The sequence below is a fragment of the Lates calcarifer genome, linkage group LG8 (genome assembly GCF_001640805.2).
Source record: "Lates calcarifer isolate ASB-BC8 linkage group LG8, TLL_Latcal_v3, whole genome shotgun sequence".
In the NCBI taxonomy this organism is placed as follows: domain Eukaryota; kingdom Metazoa; phylum Chordata; class Actinopteri; family Centropomidae; genus Lates; species Lates calcarifer.
In genome coordinates this window covers 8,878,987-8,900,467 of record NC_066840.1, presented here as the reverse complement: position 1 = coordinate 8,900,467, position 21,481 = coordinate 8,878,987, and the positions used below count along the sequence as shown (strand labels likewise).

General features: G+C 43.2%; 2 protein-coding genes across 2 annotated transcripts; both read left to right on the top strand.

Annotated features, from left to right (window-relative positions):
* The first annotated feature begins 766 nt into the window (after nucleotides 1-766).
* Nucleotides 767-12,137, top strand: zgc:66447 (SLAIN motif-containing protein-like). Its single transcript, XM_018675685.2, has 9 exons — nucleotides 767-1,057; nucleotides 1,619-2,301; nucleotides 5,294-5,430; nucleotides 6,309-6,440; nucleotides 8,410-8,550; nucleotides 8,794-9,123; nucleotides 9,267-9,410; nucleotides 10,702-10,999; nucleotides 11,109-12,137. The coding sequence occupies exons 2-9, from the start codon at nucleotides 1,628-1,630 to the stop codon at nucleotides 11,161-11,163; spliced, it is 1,911 nt and encodes a 636-aa protein (XP_018531201.1). The 5' UTR covers nucleotides 767-1,057; nucleotides 1,619-1,627; the 3' UTR covers nucleotides 11,164-12,137.
* A 432-nt stretch (nucleotides 12,138-12,569) lies between these two features.
* znf711 (zinc finger protein 711) lies at nucleotides 12,570-19,370 on the top strand. Its single transcript, XM_018675683.2, has 8 exons — nucleotides 12,570-12,729; nucleotides 13,800-13,880; nucleotides 13,990-14,088; nucleotides 14,483-15,340; nucleotides 15,464-15,610; nucleotides 15,760-15,942; nucleotides 16,219-16,353; nucleotides 16,486-19,370. Exons 3-8 carry the CDS (start codon nucleotides 14,010-14,012, stop codon nucleotides 17,664-17,666), a joined length of 2,583 nt encoding a protein of 860 aa, XP_018531199.1. The 5' UTR covers nucleotides 12,570-12,729; nucleotides 13,800-13,880; nucleotides 13,990-14,009; the 3' UTR covers nucleotides 17,667-19,370.
* The last annotated feature ends 2,111 nt before the right edge of the window (nucleotides 19,371-21,481 follow it).

Sequence of the window (21,481 nt, the reverse complement as noted above, 5' to 3'; positions counted from 1 at the left end):
TGAGGCAGACACACACCTTATTCAATGTCCTTAAAACCACTGTGCTTATGCTTTATTATAACATTGTCAGTGTTTTTAATTGTTTTCCATGTTTAATGAATGTGTTATCTTAGCATCAACAATTTGACACATGAGCACACTTGATCATTGTGTCAAGCAAAACAAGTTATACAAGTACTTCTAGTTGCATCTCTGTTTCCTTAACTTGAAGTAGGGAGTTGCTTGTACTTTATGCATCTGTTAAACATAGCCACTGCATAAAGTTGAAGAAACTTACTGTCTGACAAAAACAAAACACTCACAAATGCAGCGTTTAATACTGACAACTGATTTGTTGTATTTATTCAGATCATAACATTCCTTTACTTTTCTTTTCCTTTGTGGTGGATAAAGGGTTAACTCACATAGTGTTGAGTCCATATTTTCAGCTTTATTTGTGAAGGGTTTGAAATATTCCCTGCTGAGACTTCTTCCTTTTCTCCAGTGCAATAGGGCAAATGAATTGTAGCACTCAACATCTATGCCTGTTTTTACAACAATGTCCTACTCACTTATTCTTTGCATCTCTTTATTGAATAATGACTACCGTTCAGGTTTTTAATGTTTAATGGGTTTCTTACTTTTAATACAATGGTCTGTTGCATTATGCAAACAGCGACACCCAATGGCTACAATAGAGACTTCATAGAAATGTCGCTGCAGTACCATTTTCTTCCAAATGAGGCGCCATATATCCGTGAAACTCCGTAGGGGGAGGGGCGAGCGTTGCTGCAGGTCTCCTCAGTGGGCTAACTAAAGTCCATCATCAACAAGCTAGTTAGCAGCGAGCGATGTGCTGAACGCTATCGGCGGTGCCCTTGCAACAACAGAGCATGGACTAGCAAACTGGGACTTATCCCGCTGTTTTGACAATCACTATCAGGCTGTGGACCATCTCAGGTGGTCACAATTAGCTGCTTCATTCATGCGGTCGCTGATGCACAGGGGAGTTTGAGTGGCGGGCAAGCTCAGTCATCGGCTCGCTGGGACAACTGGGACAAACACGGCTCACTCACCGGTACGACTGTTTGTGTGGCTGATAGCATGATGCTAGCCGAGCTAAAATCAACGAGAGTGTTCAGATATACATGTACGTCTTGGTATGTTACAATATAGCTGCTGCTGTTGTGCAGCTTAGAGGTAAATATAAGAATTGTTTGAGTACAGCATCCTCGTGTAGCTAGCTCCTTGCCACGGTAATTACAGTTGCTGAGTTAGCAGCGTAACGACGAGGGGGAAAAAAGTAATCGGCGTCCTGTAAATACTGGTGATGGTGACTGCTTTGTTAACGCACCAGTGGCGCTTTGATACTGGAGCTACGTGTGTCTTTGCGACCGAAAGGTTTGTGTGAGGTTGAAGTAGTTAGAGATCCCTAACCTATATGTTTGGTTTATCCAGTGGTGAGTTGCTGCTGTGTTGCTGGCAAGATAGTGTCCACTCAGTAGTCTTATGGTGTGTTTGGTGGAGCATAATGCGAGCATGTAGTCACATCAAGTTTGATCCAGTACGTTTTCTTTGTTGTAGACTACCCAGCTGCTCGTAATTGTCACTATGTTAATGCTGCGCTCTCTCCTAACAGAGCAGGAGTATGGTGGTCCCGGACAGTGCCAGCGTGGTCCCCCAGCCTGACAATGGCAGTCCCACTGGCCTCACAGAGAGCTCCAAGTCCGGGGGCGAGGAGGAAGAGGAGGGGGGTCAAGACCTGGCAGGGGTGGAGCTGGAGGAGGTCCGAAAGCTGCAGGAGCTCGTTCGTAGGCTGGAGGTCCAGAACGAGACTTTGCGCAACAGGGGGAGCAAGACCATCATCCACAGAGGTGCCAGCAGCAACAGCAACCTCACAGCCGCCGCCAATATCAATGAGAGGCTAGCTTGTGAAGGGGTGACAAACTCTCAACGCCTCAGGTTGGAGCACAGCGGCGAGCTGGGCCGGACAGACTTTGAGCTGTCACCTCCACAGGACAGCAGCAGCGGCGAGGAGATGTCGCCTCTGCCTGTGGCCAGCAGGCTGGAGGAAGAGGACGAAGAGGAGGAGTTGGAAGAGGAACATCGGGGTCCGTGTGGGGGCTTCCTCACCTTGACCTGCAGCAATGGTGCGGGAGAGGCACAGGGGCAAAGCCAGACACCAGAGAGCCCCTCTCAAGAAAGTTATGAGTCAGAGACACTTGCGGAGAGCGACTCAGGGGTGGACCAAACTGCACTGGATGAGGTGGATGTCCTAGATTTGGAGGATGAGTGTGCAGAAGTAGAGGACGAGGACAGCTGGTACGTTTAATCAGCTGAACTGTGTATGCCCTCTATGTTTGTATTATACAGCATATAGTTTGGTTACACCGGATTGCTGCACTTACACCTTTGTAGATGTGAGACATGATATTGTTGTGTATACAGACAATAACACTACCTACAGAGGAAGTTTATTTCTGTTGATGCAGGTTGCATGGATGCCACATTTAAACTTGCCTGTTAAGTTTTCCTGTATATAGGTAGGGGAGCCCCTTCAGCCAGATGACTCACTCGTGCATTTTCATTTTAACCTCTGATTTTAAAGTGTATCACTCCCCCACAGGGCAGTGACTCTGTTCTGTAGCATTACATTCTTAGGATGTAAAATTAGACTTAACTCAGAGCTGACACAGAAACTCCATTTTTTTTCCTTATCCACAGAGACATGGTGTCTTTTCGTGTACTTTTTAAACTCTGCTTGACAGCGGCAAACTGCGAGGACATAATAAGGTGTTAGTGAAGGAGGAGAGAGATAAGAAAGACCGGGGTGATGTGGAGGCGGCAAAATGAACGGCAGCCTGTGTGATTAATTTCAGAAGCAGTTGACATGTGAATACAAGAGAGAGAGAAGCTGCCTCTTCTCTCTTAAAATTAACTCTTGGTAGGCAACAAGCATGACCTCTCTGCCACCTGGCAGGTTATGATGAAACAAAGGAGGGAGGAGGTTTATTCCTAACTGTCCAACTGAAGCATGAACAAAATGCTCCAGTCAACAGAAGTGTTCTGTTGAGGTGGAAAAAAGCAGTTTTAGAAAATAACAATAGTTCATAATAATGATAGCAACTTTAATTCTACTAATAATAATTATTATCATTGGCTTGACCTGACATAGATCTGTATTCCCTAAGCCTTGTTACACAATGTACTACAGATCAACAAAGCTGTACCTGACTTAGCTCATTCGTGAATGCAGGTCAGGTTGAAGCTTGTATATAGCCAGTGTTAGTTTGAAACAAGTTGAACTTTGCTCATTCCCTCCAATTTAATTGCCAGAATGTAATTACTGTAATAGAAGGATAATTATTAATAATCCAGTGCAAATTTTATGCCAGAGATTAGTCTCGACGTGTTTGTTTATGCTGTGTGCGTCACATTTTCTAAAACAGATACCATATTGTGTTCCCGATGGCTACTTTAGTAGCTCAGCCATAAGGCTTAACAGCCAGACCATTCATGACTTATTTTTCAGTTTCACATCATTAGCCATACCATATGTGCTTTGTGAGGTTATCATAGCCAAAACATCCAATAATCCCAACAGCGACATAATCTGATCTGCTCTGGGCTGAACGCTGCCGCATGGCTAAACTGCTTTGGGTGGGATTGCATAGCATGTGATCTGACAGCCCCCCCTGTGTGACCAGACTGCAGCAGGCACAGAAACACAGGCAGCAGCAACGACGGGATTTCTCCTTGTAGGTTTGTGATTTGTAGAAGATTGTACAAGAGAATAATTAGCCTCTTAATGGCATGCAATCTAAGCTCAGAAAAGGCAGACAGTATTCTCACACTGGATCCACACAGGCAGTGTAGCCCTACCAAGTCAAATCAAAATTGCTTCGCAAATGTTTGTCTCACTCCGACACAGTCAAGGAAAGTTATCCAGACTGGCTCTGTGATGCTGGTCCTGGTTGTGGCTAAGCACAGACTGACGTTGTTCAGCTTTACAATAAAAGTACGAACACACATTTCATCTACAGTATTAGGTATAATGCTGTAATAATACTACAGTTAAAGAGCCATGTCTTGCGTAACCAGGTACCAACCTGGCTGTGACCAAAATTCTGGCGTGAATGGATCAAACGCAGGCAGAGCGTGCGTCATTATTCGGCACCAAACACAGGGCCTGTGTTTGAAAGAAGCAGCACCCCCTCCACACAGAGAAGCTGTGCTCCCTGGCAGGTTGTGTGACCTGAATATTGCTCTCTATATTGTTGCTCATTCCAGTGGGGAATGGCTCCTTTTGTGTTTGCTCAATGGGAAGATGATTTGTAGTTGATTGGTCCAGAACCAGTCAGTCCGGGCCCTTTGTGTATCCAACTCAAAAGGATCAGCCCATGTGACTGTCGGTTTAAAGCTTGTGGTCAACTAATGGCTGTTTGCTCTCACTGGGGCAACGCTGGACATGCTGCAGAGGAAGCATCGAAAAAACACTAAGTCAGGCGCTGATTTCAGATGGTGACCAAGTTGGCTGGCACACTGGTCCTTCAAAGATGTGATTGACAATTTTTCTTCCAGTGGAATATAATGCACACTGATAACTGCACCTCTGTCATCTGTCCATATCCTTAGTATGACACTAAATTAAAAAATTCTCCCATTTTGTCTGTCTTTGTGCTTGTACACAGGACATTTAAATTTGTCTTCCTTACTGTGGATGTAGTCAATGTGGCCTGCTTTTACCATAGACCAAGCCTGATGAGCCTGATGTGTTAAGCAGGAGTAGATGAGGTAAATGTCGATTGTGGATTGGACCAGGTTGAAGTTGTGATAAGGATGTTTGAAGATTCATTACTTGCTTGAAGTATTTGCTCTCTCATTGTTTGGTCTGATGACATTATTTACTTTAAACAGAACAGCCTGGTTGTTTGTTTGATGTGGGATCTTTGCCAGAAAAACATCCAGTGGTCAGGTGTTAGATTCTGCCTGTGCTCAGTCAAGTCTATGTCAAACACTGAAAAATATTCCCACTCTATGTGGCACGTTCAGTATTGTTAAGTGCATGCCTTGCACTGCAGTGGTTCACACTAATCTCTAGCTTGTTCTTATTCAAATCATCTGCTCTGCACTTACTGGCAAACACATTTGACGAGCATGTTTACTAAAAAGTAGATTAGGCTTACTTCTTCAGGCTTTTCCGTACCTCAGTTTTCACATCCCTGTATTACTCCCAGTCCCTTTTACCCCTTGTTGTCACTCTCATTTGCCTTAATAATAATATGTTTTCTTCTCATCTGCCTCTCCTCTTCAGGTTGTATGTGTCTCCTAAAAAGCAAGTAGCAGATCCGGGCCCAGAGTCTCCATTGAAATGGTGTCGGCAGGTTCTTGACCACCGCAGCCCAGAGACAGAATTGGCTTGTCGGACCCTGATCAGCCGTTTGGACCAGTGTATGCATTTAACAAACATACTATGTATCAACATTTTTGCATGAAACTGTTTGAAATGTCTGAACCAAAGTTTTTATTTATCATCATTTCCTATGCAAAACCTTTTAGATGAACAGTCTTTTAGTCCATCACAAATAACAGCTTTTCTAATAAATGAACAAACTTGTGTATCTGAAGAACTTTGAGTCACATGTTGCTGCCTTAGAGGCGCTTGGCTTAAATCAAGATTAAGGCACCTGATTCAGCACAGGGAGACAGTCATACCCCCTTCTGTGACTGTGCTGCTTTCTTGTTTACTGCTCACCTCCACTGTGCGTGCGCATGCATCTATGTGTGTGTGTGTGTGTGTGTGTGTGTGTGTTTTAGTCCTATGACAATGCTTGAGCACCCACTGTGAAAGTGTACATGGTGTGTACGTCTCTACGTGCAGACAGACATTTGTGTCTGATCCAACAGACCTCATTCATTATTTATCGTGCTCACAGCTCCTACTTCCTGCACACTGCAGAACCCGAACAACAAAGTTATTCACACCAGGGCTGAATGACTACGTGGAGTCATGGGCTGGGTTGAATTACCTTCCCCCCTGGGTCAGCTAGCAGCACTAGGCCATGAAACTGCCTGGTGGCATAGTGCAGGTTTTAGCCAAACTATAGAGACTATAGTATTAGCAATAAAGTTGTATGAAACAAGTTTTAAAAAACATATTGTCTAGATTGAACCCTCTTTTTTTTATCTACAGTATGCATGCAAATGGTCTGACATCTAATACCGTTTGCACTATCCTCTTCTTCATGCCTCTCTCTTTATGTGTTCCTTTCAAAGTGTGTATATTCTTCTCTGAGAATATCTCACCTCTCCACTCCTGTCCCCTGCAGCATCTCGATGGCGGAACATGTACAGCAGCCCGTCAGCAGAGGCAGGCTCAGCAAGCTCGGCAGGCTCAGGCCTGATCTCTCCTGGGTACCACAAATCAACTAACAAATCCCTACTAACCTGTGGCAGCTCAGGTATGGCATGACATTAACACACCGTGCTCCTTATTTTCTGCTCAACACAATGAGATTGTCGTCAGTTATTGTAAGGATATAGGTCAGTTGATATGTGTGTGCACTAATGCATCAACAGTGTTCTCTGAGGGGTCTGATTGGTTGCATTTTTGCATGTTTTATCCAATTTAGTATGTATCACATATTCTGTATAGTACTGCTTACCATTTTCCAAAACAAACTAGAAAAATCAACAAGAAATATGATTTTTATTTTATTTTTTTTAGAAAGGCAGTACATCACAATGAGCATGACACAAGGTCTGATATCACAGACTAAATAGTTGTCTGTTGAACAGCATTGAATACAGGAAGTAGTCAAGAGACAACTAAGAACAGAAAAGTGAATACAGATGTCCTGAAAAGGCAAATGTGTATTTAGTAGCTTTTTGCATTACAAAGGTTCCTGTTCGTCTGCCAGCTCTAAAGTGGCAGATGTTGCAATTTCCACCAACACTTGAATGCATGACTGATCTTTCCCATCCCTCCAAGGTTTCAATTACTTCACTACACAACAATCACATAGGTTATTTTAAAATAAAAAGAGACACAGTGTTCACTGTGCTAAATTGTTTCTCAAGCATGTTAGCCTCTCTTGAGTTGATGTTGTATTGAAATTAATGGAGAACAGTGTGTGTCTGGCAGAGGCTTTGAGATTCTTTGGAAGATGGTCAGCAATCATGTAAAAAGTATATGTGGTTTATACTTCAGGGGGTGAAAACATTGGGATGGTCTTTGGCAATGCTAACCTGTGTGAAATATACTGTATAATGTTGGTGGTCTTGATTTTGGTGGTGATGATTGTTACCGTTACTTTGCACTTTTGTTATTCCTCACATTGTCTCACAACACCTGGCACACAATGCTGATGTTGTTATGACAACCTTGTAAATAACAAATCTTTGCATGAATTTGGAAAATGCTTGGCTTGTGGACAATGACCCTATCTAATCCCCAGACTTTTTACATAACCAAATGCCCCCGGAATGATGTTGTCATTTCCCGTTTGTCTCAGTCTGAGTGCTGGACCTGTGTCAGACAAACACGCCTGGCAGGGGAACTTTGCATTCAGCTTTTCTGGGTATCATCATCATCAGCAGACAGTCCTCTCTAGACTACTGCTGCTGGACATTGCTGGAGTGAAGTTGGGGTGGAGAGAGATGTTAATTTAAACATGCCAAAAGTGGTTGTCAAACAGAGCTGTTGTCTTCATTCATGTTATAAATTCTCAAATATTGGCCGGGGTCTGTTAAATGCCTAATGTAAAATTCCTATCCACCTGGTGAACATCAAACCTCAATCAAAATTTGTCCTAATACAGGCAGCGCAATGTGTGTGTCGTGTACGTGTCTAACTAATTGTGAATGATTGAGCAGCTTTTCCTCAGTATTTCAACATTGTGATGTGTTACTCTGCTTAATTACTTTGAGGTAATAATACAGCTGCATTGGCCTGATCAATCCAATCCTGTCATCTGCTAAGCAGAGTATGACAGATCCTGTTGGCATCTAATCTTTTGTGATTCAGTAACTACACAGGTGATGGCCTAACATTTGTCATACTCATTTTGTGCTCTGAATTGGGCTTATTAATCAAGACAGTACATCACTGTATGTTTTAAAAAATTACAGATGAAACATGTACTGTTTTGAATGATTATGAAGGTGTGGTGCCACTGTTCCCTTCATAGGGATAATAAGCCATTACAATACAGGTCCTGGTCATTTATTTTTTCCCACTTTATTTCATGACCAACTTCAGACAAACCTCATTTGCATTATTTGAGTTGCAGCTTTTATTTGAGAATTTAAAGTAACTCTTTCTTACCAACAGAGGTGGATAAAATATTGCAGAAAGTGTGGTCAATCTTGTTGGTGGTGGTGGTGTGTGAGATGCAGCTTGTTCTAACAGGTATCCTGCTGCATTTATAGGTGCCACAAGCATGCACTCAGCCCTCAGCTCTCAGTCCTCTATAGACAGTGAGCTCAGCACATCAGATGACTCCATCTCTATGGGCTACAAGCTGCAGGATCTCACAGATGTTCAGATCATGGCTCGGCTGCAGGAAGAGAGTGAGTAGAGGTGTCACATGGTGTGCTAGCCGTCACCTGTAATTGTGTTTCCAAACTCTAGAGAGCAGAGCGCTGTAAATGACAGCTGATGAAGTGCGAGACTAAACTAGCACAGTTCGCCTTAGTGCAAACATTTTCCCACACCTCAGTAGGTCAGATAGATAATTTGAATCTGTGTGTTCACATTTGCATGACTCCCTGTATATGCAGTTTCCTTTTTTAACTTTCTATTTTTGCTGTCAGGTCTCAGGCAAGATTATGCTTCCAGCTCAGCGTCTGCATCACGCCGGAGCTCCACAGCATCTCTGCAGTCCCTGCGCCGGGGTGGCACCTACAGCGACCAGGAATTTGACAGCTACAGCCTGGAAGACGAAGAGGACGAGTTTTGCTCTATGCCCCAGCGGCGACATCGCTTCACCCCCTCGCCCTTAGGGTCACCCCGGTGCCTGTCTCCCTCCACATCCAACCACGGTCAGGAATACAGCAGCCGACTCGGGGCCCCACGCACAAGAACACCCAGACGATCTCTCCAGGGCCCCAGTGCAGAGCTGCTGAAATTTGCCAAGAGTGAGGGTAGGCTATAACTAGTATTATTTCAGCTTTTATACACAAGGTTAGGAAGATCAGAGTGACAGTCACAGAGAAACTTGCTCTACCAAAGCTGTGATGAAATACATTCTGTTGTTGTTAAATGTGTTATGAATGTGTGGTTCCAGAGGAGTTGAGGCACAGCATGCCAAATCTGGCCCCCCGCACCAGCCTACGTTCCCTGGAGGCAGTCAGAAACAGCCGCAGCATGGAGGCTAACCTCCAGAGCTCTGGCAACCGCATGTCCCATCTGACTCACTCCCCCTCCACAGGTAACCCTGCCCTCCTCACCTGGTCCACACCACTCCTCCAGTATAACAGCACCTGCATATGTCTTGCACATAGCCCTCTGTATAATGTCACTTTTATCCTACCACCTTACCTCCTCTTAACTTTGCATGACCACAGGTAGGGTTCAGCTATTGTACAGGAAAAATCTTCTTAAAGGTACCCTGTGGAATTTAATAGTGCTATAGAGCAGGTTTTTATGAACAGGCCTCCATTTTGCTTTTATGGTGGACACACGTGAAGAGGCAAATGCACTGGTGGGTCGCACGATGCACATTCTTGGCAGTGGTTTCCCACTGTTCCCACAGATTGACAGATGCCAGTAATGCACCAAGACACGCTGCAATGCACCAACAAAGGCCAGGCAGAAAAACACTGCTAGAGAACAAAGATGAATGTAAACAGTGCAGGTTTTAAAACATTCAAAAAAGGTTTGCCAGACACTTTGTAGGTTTTTTTTTATAAGGAGGGAAATGTATTCAACATGTTTGTTAGACCTTAATAATACATTTCACATTGCACAAACTTTTGATGAGTAATTATAAACAAATTGTATTTGTTTGCAGATCCTTAAAGTTGCAAAAAGAAAAAGAATACATTTAAAGGAGTAATTTCCTTTTTAATAGAATATTGTTTGAAAAATGTAAAGGTAGATTAAAAAAACAACGAAAGTGCTACTGTCAGCAAATAACAGTAATATATGTGCAAACAAATATCTCATCCAATAATAAAAGACTTAAACCAAAAAATCACATGTAATTAATGTAACTAAATTCATAAACATTAATGAATTTTGAAAAAAAAATACAACTTGTACGTCCTTAAAAGACATTGACATGTTGACATTATCCCCCCCAAAAAATCTAATAATGGTGGTGTATGTATTAATCTAAGCATACTCTATATGGATCACAGCAACTTCTTCCACTAAGCAAACCAGATTTTTTACTAATTCCCTGACCACTTCTCTTCCTTGACATATTCCTTAATGTAATGTAATGTACAGGTAGACCTCCTCACCCAGAACCCTTTTTCCTCACCTGCTACCTGATTATTCCACCACTCTGTTCCTAACTTATCCTTGATAATCCAGCACTGATCCTCCCAGCCCTGCCTACAATTCTGTACACGTCACAAATAGGGTTTGGATTTTAACTATGGCATATTTAATTTTGTATATATTAACAACATTTATTTGATTTCCCAACCTGTCTTAAAGAAACAATCTGGATCAAGATTCTATTATTATACTGCTGCGCCTTTCCTCCAATTAAGGTATGGCTTGTAGTCGGCTGCGTAGCAACGGCCAGTCTCCGCTCTCCCTGCGGACTCCAGTTAAAGCCGTCACTCCGGTGGGCACCATAGCAGCTGGTCGTCAGCCTCCAAGAGGTCTGCCTGTCATCCAAGGGCCGCCTGCAGGAGGGGGCCGCAGGGTCCAGTCCCCAGGCTCTGCCAACGGTGGACCCTATATACCTGGGAGAGCATCAGCTGGAGCGGCAAGATCTGCCGTGGGCCGCGGACAGGCTGTGCCATCAGCATCCACCAGGAGTAAACTCTCACAGCCCCCCAGGAGGTGAGTGTTGAAATAATAGTGGCTTTGTTTTATTGCCATTTATGCCCTTTGACAATTTGATACCTGGACTCTAGTGTGGATTAAAACTAACTTCCTGTTTTATTGATAGGTCTTTGGGCATGACTAAAATCTCAGATGAATCCTGGAAAGATGGCTGTTACTGAGTCTGGCCGGTGATGAAGGATGTTCACTGCTGCAACCCTCACCTGACCTCTCCCTGTTACCTCTCAGAGTACAAAAAAAACACAGCCACTGTGTCCACAAATGTGTTGTACAACCTCCTCTATTTCAGACTGGAGCGCTGGGCTGCACTGGATTCATCGTTAAGACTCATCTCTCGCATGAAACATTGTCAACCCACACACAGAGAGGATGTGTAGGCAGACAAAAAAGGCACACATGCACTCTCCACCTGTTAAATGGACCAACTCTGAGCTTCCAGAAGATTTGTTTGTGTCAATTTTACTTATTTTTCTATGGTAATTGTGAGAAACTGCTGGAATATAAAGGGTTGTAATTACTGTTCTGTTGATGTAATTGATATGAAGACAATTTAAATGAAGATATTGCTGGTTTGTTCATTTTCTGTGTGAATTCCTACTAGATGAAGGTGCAGAGTGTTGCATGCTTGGTTTTGTTTTTCCTTATCCCTTCAGCGTTTTCATCATTAAGTAACTGCAATATGACAGATCTTCCATGTGTCCCATAATGATCTGTGTGAACTTTTGAATGTTTGAGTGATACGTAGTGAAATTATCTTAGGTTTGTGTTGTATTTGTGTTTTGCTCTTTGCTTACACAGCAATGCAACTCCTGTAAACCACACTGCCCTTATGAATAATATATATTTAAAAAAAAGGAAATATGAAATATGGTTTGTGCCAAGGTGCATTTCAGCTGCAACACTCTTTCTAATCCCTGAAGTAATCTTGAGTCATTAAAGGTACTGTTTTCCAGTCATTTTTACTGCATATCTAGAGGTGTATTTGAGTGTTTGCCTTTGGATACCACTGTAATAAATAAAATGTTTATGCACGAAGGCCGTGTGCCTTAGACAGCTATGCACCCTCATGCAGAGTGCCTCTGAAAATTAGGAGCTGTAATTAAAAAGAATAATAAAGTCTACCCTGAACCTGTAATTGTATTCCTGGTTATTTTTAATCAGTGTATGCTAAGCCGAAATCTGTTTGCATCATAGGGTAATTTGTCACACCATGCAGCACAGGCAGTAGCAGCGGCAGAACCGTTACCATCTCCCGGATATTTCCTGGGTGCATGACCAAACGCTTCACAAATGACTGCTCGACGCTACCCACCCCCTGTGACAAAATGGCCTACAGGCCTCATCTGCGCATACAAAGTCTGAGCGCACAGTCTGCAATCACATTTAAATTTTTATTTCTTGGTGTGATAATGTTTCAGCATTGTGTATAAGCGCAGCGCATAAATATGTCCCCATTAAGAGAATGACTGCGTTAATGTAACTCTGCTCTCTTATGCATGACGCAAATAGTAAGGGATCAGCGGTAAACGAGGCCACGCATTGTCTGCCCCCCGCCCTCCCTCTGCTTGTCAGGAAGCAAGCTGATTGGCCGAGGCCTAGCAAAGAGTGCCCGGGGATCCAAAACTGCAGGCCGCACTTAGCTTACCGTCAAAAATAAACCAAAACAATAACAGACAAAACTGAGAACGGGGAGAAACGCCGATAGAGTCAGAAGACGACGTTATCAGGTAAAATTATTTTGAATCGATCAGAAGGGCATGTGTAATAAGACGCAAGGGCCCAGTCGGCCGTAGCGGGCCTCTTTCAGCCTCTTCGAAAAACAACATGGAAGATAATGCGGCACAAGCTGCGCCACCTAGCTTAGCAAGCTAGCTAGCCGAACGGACGGCCGTCGTCGCGCAGATTAGAGCGAAGCAAAAAAGATAAACTCATGAGGCACTTAAATCAGTTGCTGGTGCAAATGGCTTTATTTATATTGCAACGGTTTGCACACTTGATGCTGAAATGGTCAAATAAGAACGGTTATTGCTTCTCTTAAATTAGCCATTATGCTAAAACAAGATGGCGCTCAGAGGAACAGCCCTAGCTTGCTTGCTAGTTAGCTCCGGTGGGTGGAGGGCGGTAGCCGCCCTAGTATGCATTGCATAACGTCTGCGGTACTTTCATTGGCGGCCACAAACTCGGAGCATGTGTAGTTTTGTGCAAAGTGTCTGGAGTTAGTGATTTTTTATGATGGGAAGTGTGGCGGCATACTGTTGGAGTTTATCCCAAAATGATGTATCAGTGGAAATCAGGCATCCATAACGTTACTACAGACCACTGCAGACATGACATACTGCCTTATTTTGAACAGTCATGTGACGACAGTGCATTTCCTCCCACAAAAACAAACAGGACTTATCTTCCAGGAGCCACCAGAGCCGCTGCCTATAAACCCGTTCTCCTGCACACTGAGCGAGATAACCCTTTGTCTCAGTTTGGCTTCAGCCATCAGGCTCAACCAGCTCCAGGTGTAAAGCTATATGTGTTCAGGTTGAATCTGCCTGTAGTACTCTTGATAGGCAATGGATGGAGCCAGTGGTCAACAACACAACTGCCCTCCTTCAGTATTTTCTGTCTTCGATTTTTTATTCATTTAAAGGTCATTATTATATGTAGAGTTTGTTTTAAATATCAACAGAACACATAGACTAGGTTGATCTAACCAATTTCCTATGTTCTGTTCTCATCTATTATCAATAATAGTGATTATTAAATGATTATAAATACCAGTTGTTTGTTTTGTTTCTGTATTAAGGGGATTGATTACCTTGATGGAAGGAAGCACGTCAGATATCCTATTGATTTTATTCTAAGGGTTTTGTCATCAAATGTGAAGGTATGTATATGAAGCCAGTTGTCAGTGTTTGCATTCACTTTCATTTTTAGTAATGGACACTAACAAAGTGAAAGAAAACATCTAACATGGTGTACACTGTAATTTTCAGTCTTTTTTCTGAGTAAAGACATGGATCAAGGAGGAGGGGTGTTGGAGCTACACACTCAGGAGCTAAAGATGCCCCACGCTATGATCATGCAAGACTTTGGTAGGTGGTCAAGTAGGACAAGGGGACAGCCATTGTAAACATTGTAAACAACCCTTAATTTCGACTTGTAACATGAAATCTGTCCCCAAAGAAAGCTAAAGCCTGAAGCTCTTAAAGATGAACTCTGTGTGACTATTTACCAAGATTAGAAACCCTCCCCATACATTTACTAAAACATACATACATTGTCATTATTTGGACACATCTATCAAGTTGATAGTGCAAATGTAATTTCTCTCCATTACCTAGCTAATTAATAAAGTCACTGAGACGTTTTTAACGAACATGTGCTGTAGCTTGAACATGCCAAAAGCTGCGGACTGTTATTTTAATTATCAATTTGTTGTTTGAAACTGTTTTTTCATTCAACCCTCTCTGTTTCTTCTGTTTACAGTTGCAGGCATGGGAGGTCTGGCTCACATCGATGGGGAGCACATTGTGGTGTCTGTGCCCGAGGGTATGCTTCTCTCTGATGTGATGACGGACGAGGGCATCCTCCTGGAGCATGGGCTTGAGGTGGAAGGCCTGGAGACTCAGGTGGTTCAAGGCCTGGAGACAGAGGTGGTTGAGGGGCTGGAGACTGAAGTGGTGGAGAGCTTGCATGCAGATGTAGAGGGCTTGGAGGCAGAAGTGGTCGAAGGCCTGCAGACACAGGTGGTAGAGTTGGAAGCTCAGGTTGTCGAGGGTTTAGAGGGCGAGGTTGAAGTGGAGGGTCTCGAGGCTCAAGTGGTGGAGGGCCTGGAAACTGAGGTAGATGTTGAGGGCCTAGAAGCTCACGTTGTTGAAGGCCTTGAGGAGGAGGTGGAAGTGGAGGGTTTAGAAGCTGAAGTTGTTGAAGGTCTGGAGGTAGATGTGGAAAGTCTGCAGTCTCAAGGGGTTGAGGCCCATGAAATTACCAGTGAAGACATGGTATCCTCAGAGCACAGTGTGATCATGCCCGAGAATATCCTGGGGACAGAGGTTGCGATAGAGGAAGCTCTGGACTCCCACCACCATGTCCTTACCTCAGACCTCATCCAGGACCCAAATCACCACCATGACGACATGCCAGACCAGGTGTTTGTGGCAGAGCTCTTGTCTGAGCACCAGGACAACACCTTGGACCACCAGCTTGTGTCCGAGGGTTTGATGGTGACAGAGGCCAGCTCAGAGACCATAATCCACGAACAGCTGCCAACTGAGGCTGTTCCCCTGCAGACCGATGAGGATGATGATGCAAGAAGCAGCTCTGAGGATTACCTTATGATTTCCTGTAAGACAGCTTACCATGATAACACAGCTTAGATTAATAAACACTTCTTGTGCAGTGTTGTGTGTATTACTGTTAATATACAATTTTGGATAACCAGATGTTTGGATATTTGTGTTACTGCAGTAGATGAGGTGGGAGAGAAGTTGGACATAGGAGACACTCCCCTTGAGATCAGTACTGAGGTAATGGAAGATAAGGAATCCAAAGAGGAGGACGGCTCTGAAGTCATCAAAGTCTACATCTTTAAAGCTGAAGCAGATGACGATTTAGGCAAGTGCCTTCTAAATCTGCCAGTTTCTCAGTCTGCAGGCAGCACATCATTTTTACAACATGAGAAATTGCCTCTAAATCTGTTCCTGTGGATGTAAATGTAGATCATGGCTTTAACAGAAATGTTAATTTTTTTTTCTCATTTCCAGGTGGAACAGAGGTAATAACGGAGGATGATTACCAGAATGGCCATCCTGACCTGGAAGCTGCATCATCAGGCAGGCTGGGAGTTGGCCGTGACAAGATGGTCTACATGGCAGTCAAGAACCATCCTAAAGAAGAGGAAGATGACGATGAGGACGACAGTGATGAGGATGATGATGATGACATCAGTAAGTTCCCTTTATAAAGCAGCTTTTGGTCCATTTTCTTAGACAGGTTGTCTCTCAGGAGTCAAAACTGACAGGGTGTTTGTACCCTGTGTGTGGCCAGTTTGTACAGCAAATATCACAACTTGGATTAATAACACGTGTAACATGATTGATTCTTGTTTCAAGCGAACTTTATTTTAAAAATAACCAATTTTAGTAGGTCTCATAATGAAAAGTTAAATAAATAATGTTGCCCATCCTGTTGATAATGTGATGTAAACTGTTGTGTCTGTGCAGGTAATACCATTGACCAGGTGAAGAATGGTGCAGCTACACCGTTTCTGCAAATCCGAGAGGGGCTTGGCGCCAACCGTACCCTTAAACCCAAAGCTAAGAAAAAGAAGAAAGGAGAAACACGGCAGTGTCAGACTGGTATGATCACCACGATACTGATGGACCATCAGATTTTGAGATGTGATAATTCAAAATTTCACACTAATGGTTGTTATATTCTAATACCACAATATTATGAGTTGCTCACTGTTTTTCAAACTTCTCCTCCAGCTGTTATCATTGGACCAGATGGCATGCCTTTGACAGTCTACCCCTGCCACATATGTGGAAAGAAGTTTCGCTCACGAGGCTTCCTCAAATGCCACATGAAGAACCACCCAGACCATCTGCTAAAGAAGAAGTACCAGTGTACAGACTGTGACTTCACCACCAACAAGAAGATCAGTTTCCACAACCATTTGGAGAGTCATAAGCTGCTGAGCCACAACAGCGAGCGGTCTCCAGAATACACTGAGTACACGCGGCGCTACCACGAGTCCAGCCCTCTGGGCTCTGACAAGCTCATCGTCAAGGACCGTGAGCCCAAACTACATCACTGCAAGTATTGCGATTATGAGACAGCTGAACAGGGCCTTCTCAACCGTCACCTGCTGGCCGTGCACAGTAAGAACTTTGCTCATGTGTGCGTCGAGTGCGCCAAAGGCTTCCGCCACCCGTCAGAGCTGAAGAAACACATGAGGACCCACACAGGCGAGAAGCCCTACCACTGCCCGCACTGTGAGTTCCGCTGCGCAGATCAGTCCAACCTAAAGACTCACATCAAGAGCAAGCATGGCGCAGATCTGCCTTTCAAGTGCAGCCACTGTCCCCAGGCCTATGCGGATGCTCGGGAACTCCAGCGTCATATAGAGATGGTGCAAGGCCACAAGACCCACCAGTGCCCACACTGTGAGCACAAGAGCACCAACTCCAGTGACCTGAAACGACACATTATCTCTGTTCACACCAAGGACTTTCCCCATCAGTGTGATGTATGTGAGAAAGGCTTTCACAGGCCCTCGGAGTTGAAGAAACACGCAGAGACGCACAAGGGCAACAAGGTGCACCAGTGCCGGCATTGTAACTTCAACGCCCCCGACACCTTCACCCTGAGCCGCCATATTTTGTCCTTGCATACAAAGGATCTCCCCTTTAAGTGCAAGCGCTGTCGGCGAGGCTTCCGGCAGCCGGCGGAGCTGAAGAAGCACATGAAGACACACAGTGGTAGAAAGGTTTATCAGTGCCAGTATTGTGAGTATAACAGTACGGACGCTTCTGGCTTCAAACGCCATGTCATCTCCATTCACACCAAGGACTACCCCCACCGCTGCGACTACTGCACCAAGGGCTTTAGAAGGCCTTCAGAGAAGAGCCAGCACATAGCCAGGCATCACAAAGACATGTTGATGTAATGTCATTGCGCACACAAACACACTCCTCTTTCCCGAGTAAATCTGTGTCACACACTCAGAGGTAATTTTAGTGTATTAACAAAGAAATGACGGATGTAGGCTGTTGATGAAGACGACAACATTATAATTGCCGTTCTGTGTTCTGTGTTGTAATGGGTGTAAACCTCCTCCCCCAGAGGAAATACAAGAACACATTTTAGATGGGGGCGAAGTCTAAAAACACAGTGTGTACACTGAGTGGGACAGCTGTAAATTGTGTTTTGTTTTGTTGCAGAAAATCACATATGAACATATATTCAGGGTTTCAAATGTCTATATTTTTATACCCACTCAGCTGAAATGCTGCAAGATGATGACTGTGTCCAGTAAAACAGAAAGCGGTGCTTTATGAACGTCATGCCAGTTCATCAGATGATGTGGACTGAGGACAGGAGAATTTCGCCTCCACAGTACCAACTAGTATCTGTGTTCCTTATTAACCAGCTTTTACTCTGACATTTGTTTTCAATGCCACCTGGTCTTTAATAGGCAGAGCCATTCATGAGTTCATAAATGGTTTTCAGTGATGTTGATTCACATTACGCACCTTAAAAAGATATTTCATTAACCCTAACAGTTTAACTTCCATCATTTTGGATTTTCCTCCCAAGCCTGAACACTTGGAGTTCCATTAAGTGAATCATGTATAATATAGGCTATATTCTGTTAAATATGTCTTAAAAGATGAATCAGAAGTTTTCTGCTCTGATCAGCCGTGTCTAGCAAGGAGGAGAAGGGTTCAGTTGGTATGTTAGTAGAATATCCCTTTAGTGTACACAACACATTTCTGACACAGAGCTCTGCTATTATATCTGCCATGATGGTGCCGATAATTAACAGGTGTGGTATTATATGAACTTCACAGATGGTTGACTTTACGTCAGAAATAAACCCCTGAAGTGGTTATAACTGACAGCCACTGTAAGTTACGTATGTGTGACGTTACCTATGACACAGATGTGCTCTCTCAGCTAACCATTTGATTGCAATCATGCCTTACATCTGTTGGTCTTTATCCCTTAAGCACTGATGAACACAGCTAATCAAAAAATAAGTGATTTTTAACTCTCAAACATGCTGTATCAATACCATTCTCTCAGAGATTGTGTGTTTGAGTCAGTAGAAAGCACTTTAATAACTTTTTTTGTATTTTAATTACATGTATGGGGACTATATATATATATATATATATATATATATATATATATATAAAACCCTAGATAATAAACAAGTACAGAGCTTTGTGAGTGGGTAAAGGTAAAGGTTGTTTTGAGTGTTATCTCTAACAAGTGGGCACGATCCATTAATGCATCAGAACTGAATTGTCATTGAAAGTGGTGGATGAAACCATTTATTGTTTTGTTCTATGGATAAGTGATTGGGTTTTGTGTTTTGTTTGTGCTCACTAACAAGTTTCCCATACCCTAGTCCTACAGTCCCTAAATAACCCAACCCATTCCCAAGCATTGGATACTCCCCCTGAAGTCAGTGGTCATCATATTGGCATTAGTCTTTAAAGTATGCACATATGCTGTCTCCATGAAATTAATTGTGGTATATATTAAAAATCCCTGCATTTCGTGTACCTTAGTCTATATTTTCTTTCAGTCTGATTGTGGATAAACTACTGGTGGGGAAGAACCAAAATAAACAATTATCTTTTTACACTTTTTGTCATTTCTGTCCTGTAACAAAGAATCAATATGACCTCTTAAAGGCCTAGTCAGCAATGTGATCTCTGTTTAACAAAGATATACGCAGATAATAACTGAGGTGTGGGTATAGCAAATCTGTATTTTGTTCAATTGTTGTCATCTGTTGGTTTATAATTCACAAATCATCCCTTTAATTTACTCCAGGAGCTGACAGAAAACCAATAAAATTGTCCCACATCTCCTTATCTCATCCAGCAAGCTAATAGGCAAACCTAATTGAAGGTGACATCATGCAAGAGGCAGGAGACAAAAATGAAACAACCATCACTCTCTGTCATCTTGTGTGTGAACATTCATCATTCCTAACCCACAATTTGTTTCAGAAGAAATCTCTTTATTTTTTAAAGACCTCTAATGAGTGTCTGTGATCTCAGTAGTTGCAGTCAGTTAATCAGTTTTGAGTTCACAATGGCCCTTGAAGCACAATTTCAACATTTGTTGTGATTGTTAAGCTTTAGTCAGCTGCCGAGAAGTGATGAAAGATGCCAGTAAACCTCAGTAACTGTGGTTCCAGTCACAAACAAGCCATTCAGCGATTAGTAGAATGGGATTCAAAGTTTCACTTGATCACTGCTTCATCCTCCCACACATTTGTGCATGAAGGATGAAGGATTTAGTGTATGGGAAGGATGAGCTGTGCTGCGCTATCCCAGCAGACAGTATAGTCTTCTACTTCAGCTAGCACAGAGTGAAAATGATACAATAATCTGAAAGCTCCAGACTTGAAATCCAGACACACTAAAGCCTTCCAAAGTTTTGAACTTTGAGTTTAACTCATTGTGGCCCTGCTGTTTTATTTGGATTTTTTCTCCCCTCTGGTTACTATGATGCAATCCCACAGAATTAAGAGCATCTCCAAGTAGATTCGATACTGTACACGCTGAGGTCTTCAAAGAGAGATCAGAGCCTCACCAGCTTTAGAAAAAGTTCAAACAAAAGTTAAGGGCGATAAATGCTGCAATCTTCACAGTTGTTGGTAGTTGATTTCTTCATCATGTGTGGACCACAATACAATTTTTGTACTGACTGGCTGAAGGGCATCTGCAATTAACTACTATTGTGAGATGGAGGGCAGCTGCAACTGAGTAAGAAAGTGGAGTCAACTGATTTGATTAAAAAGTTTGCAACATTAATCGGGGAGTGCGAGGGCTGTAAAGGCGAGGTCGCCTTCCCGGTTTAATGTCCGCTTTAATTTAATCAACATGTTGTCCATGACTGCTGTCAACTCTGACTCAATCTCACTGTTAGATTATAAAAAAAACCCTCCATCTTCTGCCTCTTTGCAAATGTTCTTAGGGGGAACTAACTCTTTTCAACGCACCTGCAGAAAAAAAAGTGTAAAATTTCACAGAGACGTATTGCAGATGTGTCTCGTTTCACTTCCACGTCACCTGTCATGAAAGATGTATGATGTCTCATGCTGAGGGAAATGAGGCTGTGCAGATGGGTTCAACGTGGGCACCGCAGAAACACCTGAGAAAATAGACGTAACGGCCTGTTCATTTTTGTTGATCCCACAGAATATCTCATAAATCACTTACTGGTGCAGATGTCAGCATAAACCGCTGAGGACGCAGAGATCAATATGCAGACATATCCATAAAATCCACCCCTAAGTAACCCCCCCACCCACCCACCTCGCATTATCCAAGACTTCAGTATGAGCAGCGTGTCTGCTTGTTTTTCTCTCAACACATGCAGATTTAGCAACACCAGTAGCAGCAAGTACATTTTCCCATTTCCTGTTTGAGTTATGCTGAACCACTATCTCTCTCCCATGGGTTGCAACAAGCCTCCTGTCTGCCAATTTTGAATCAGCAGAGCATTAAACGTTGTCTCTCACTCACGAACACACACACATACACAAACACACAGCACACCTAACAGCCTCCAAAGGCCATCACTGTGATGAGAATTGACAGGCATACACAGATAATCCAGCCATTGCAGAAGGTCAAACTCATTTATTTGATGTAGTCATTTTGTCCACATTTCTGAGGATCAATGGCCTGTGGTGTGGATGTGATTAGAATGATGAAACTGCCAGTAAAAATCAGGGGA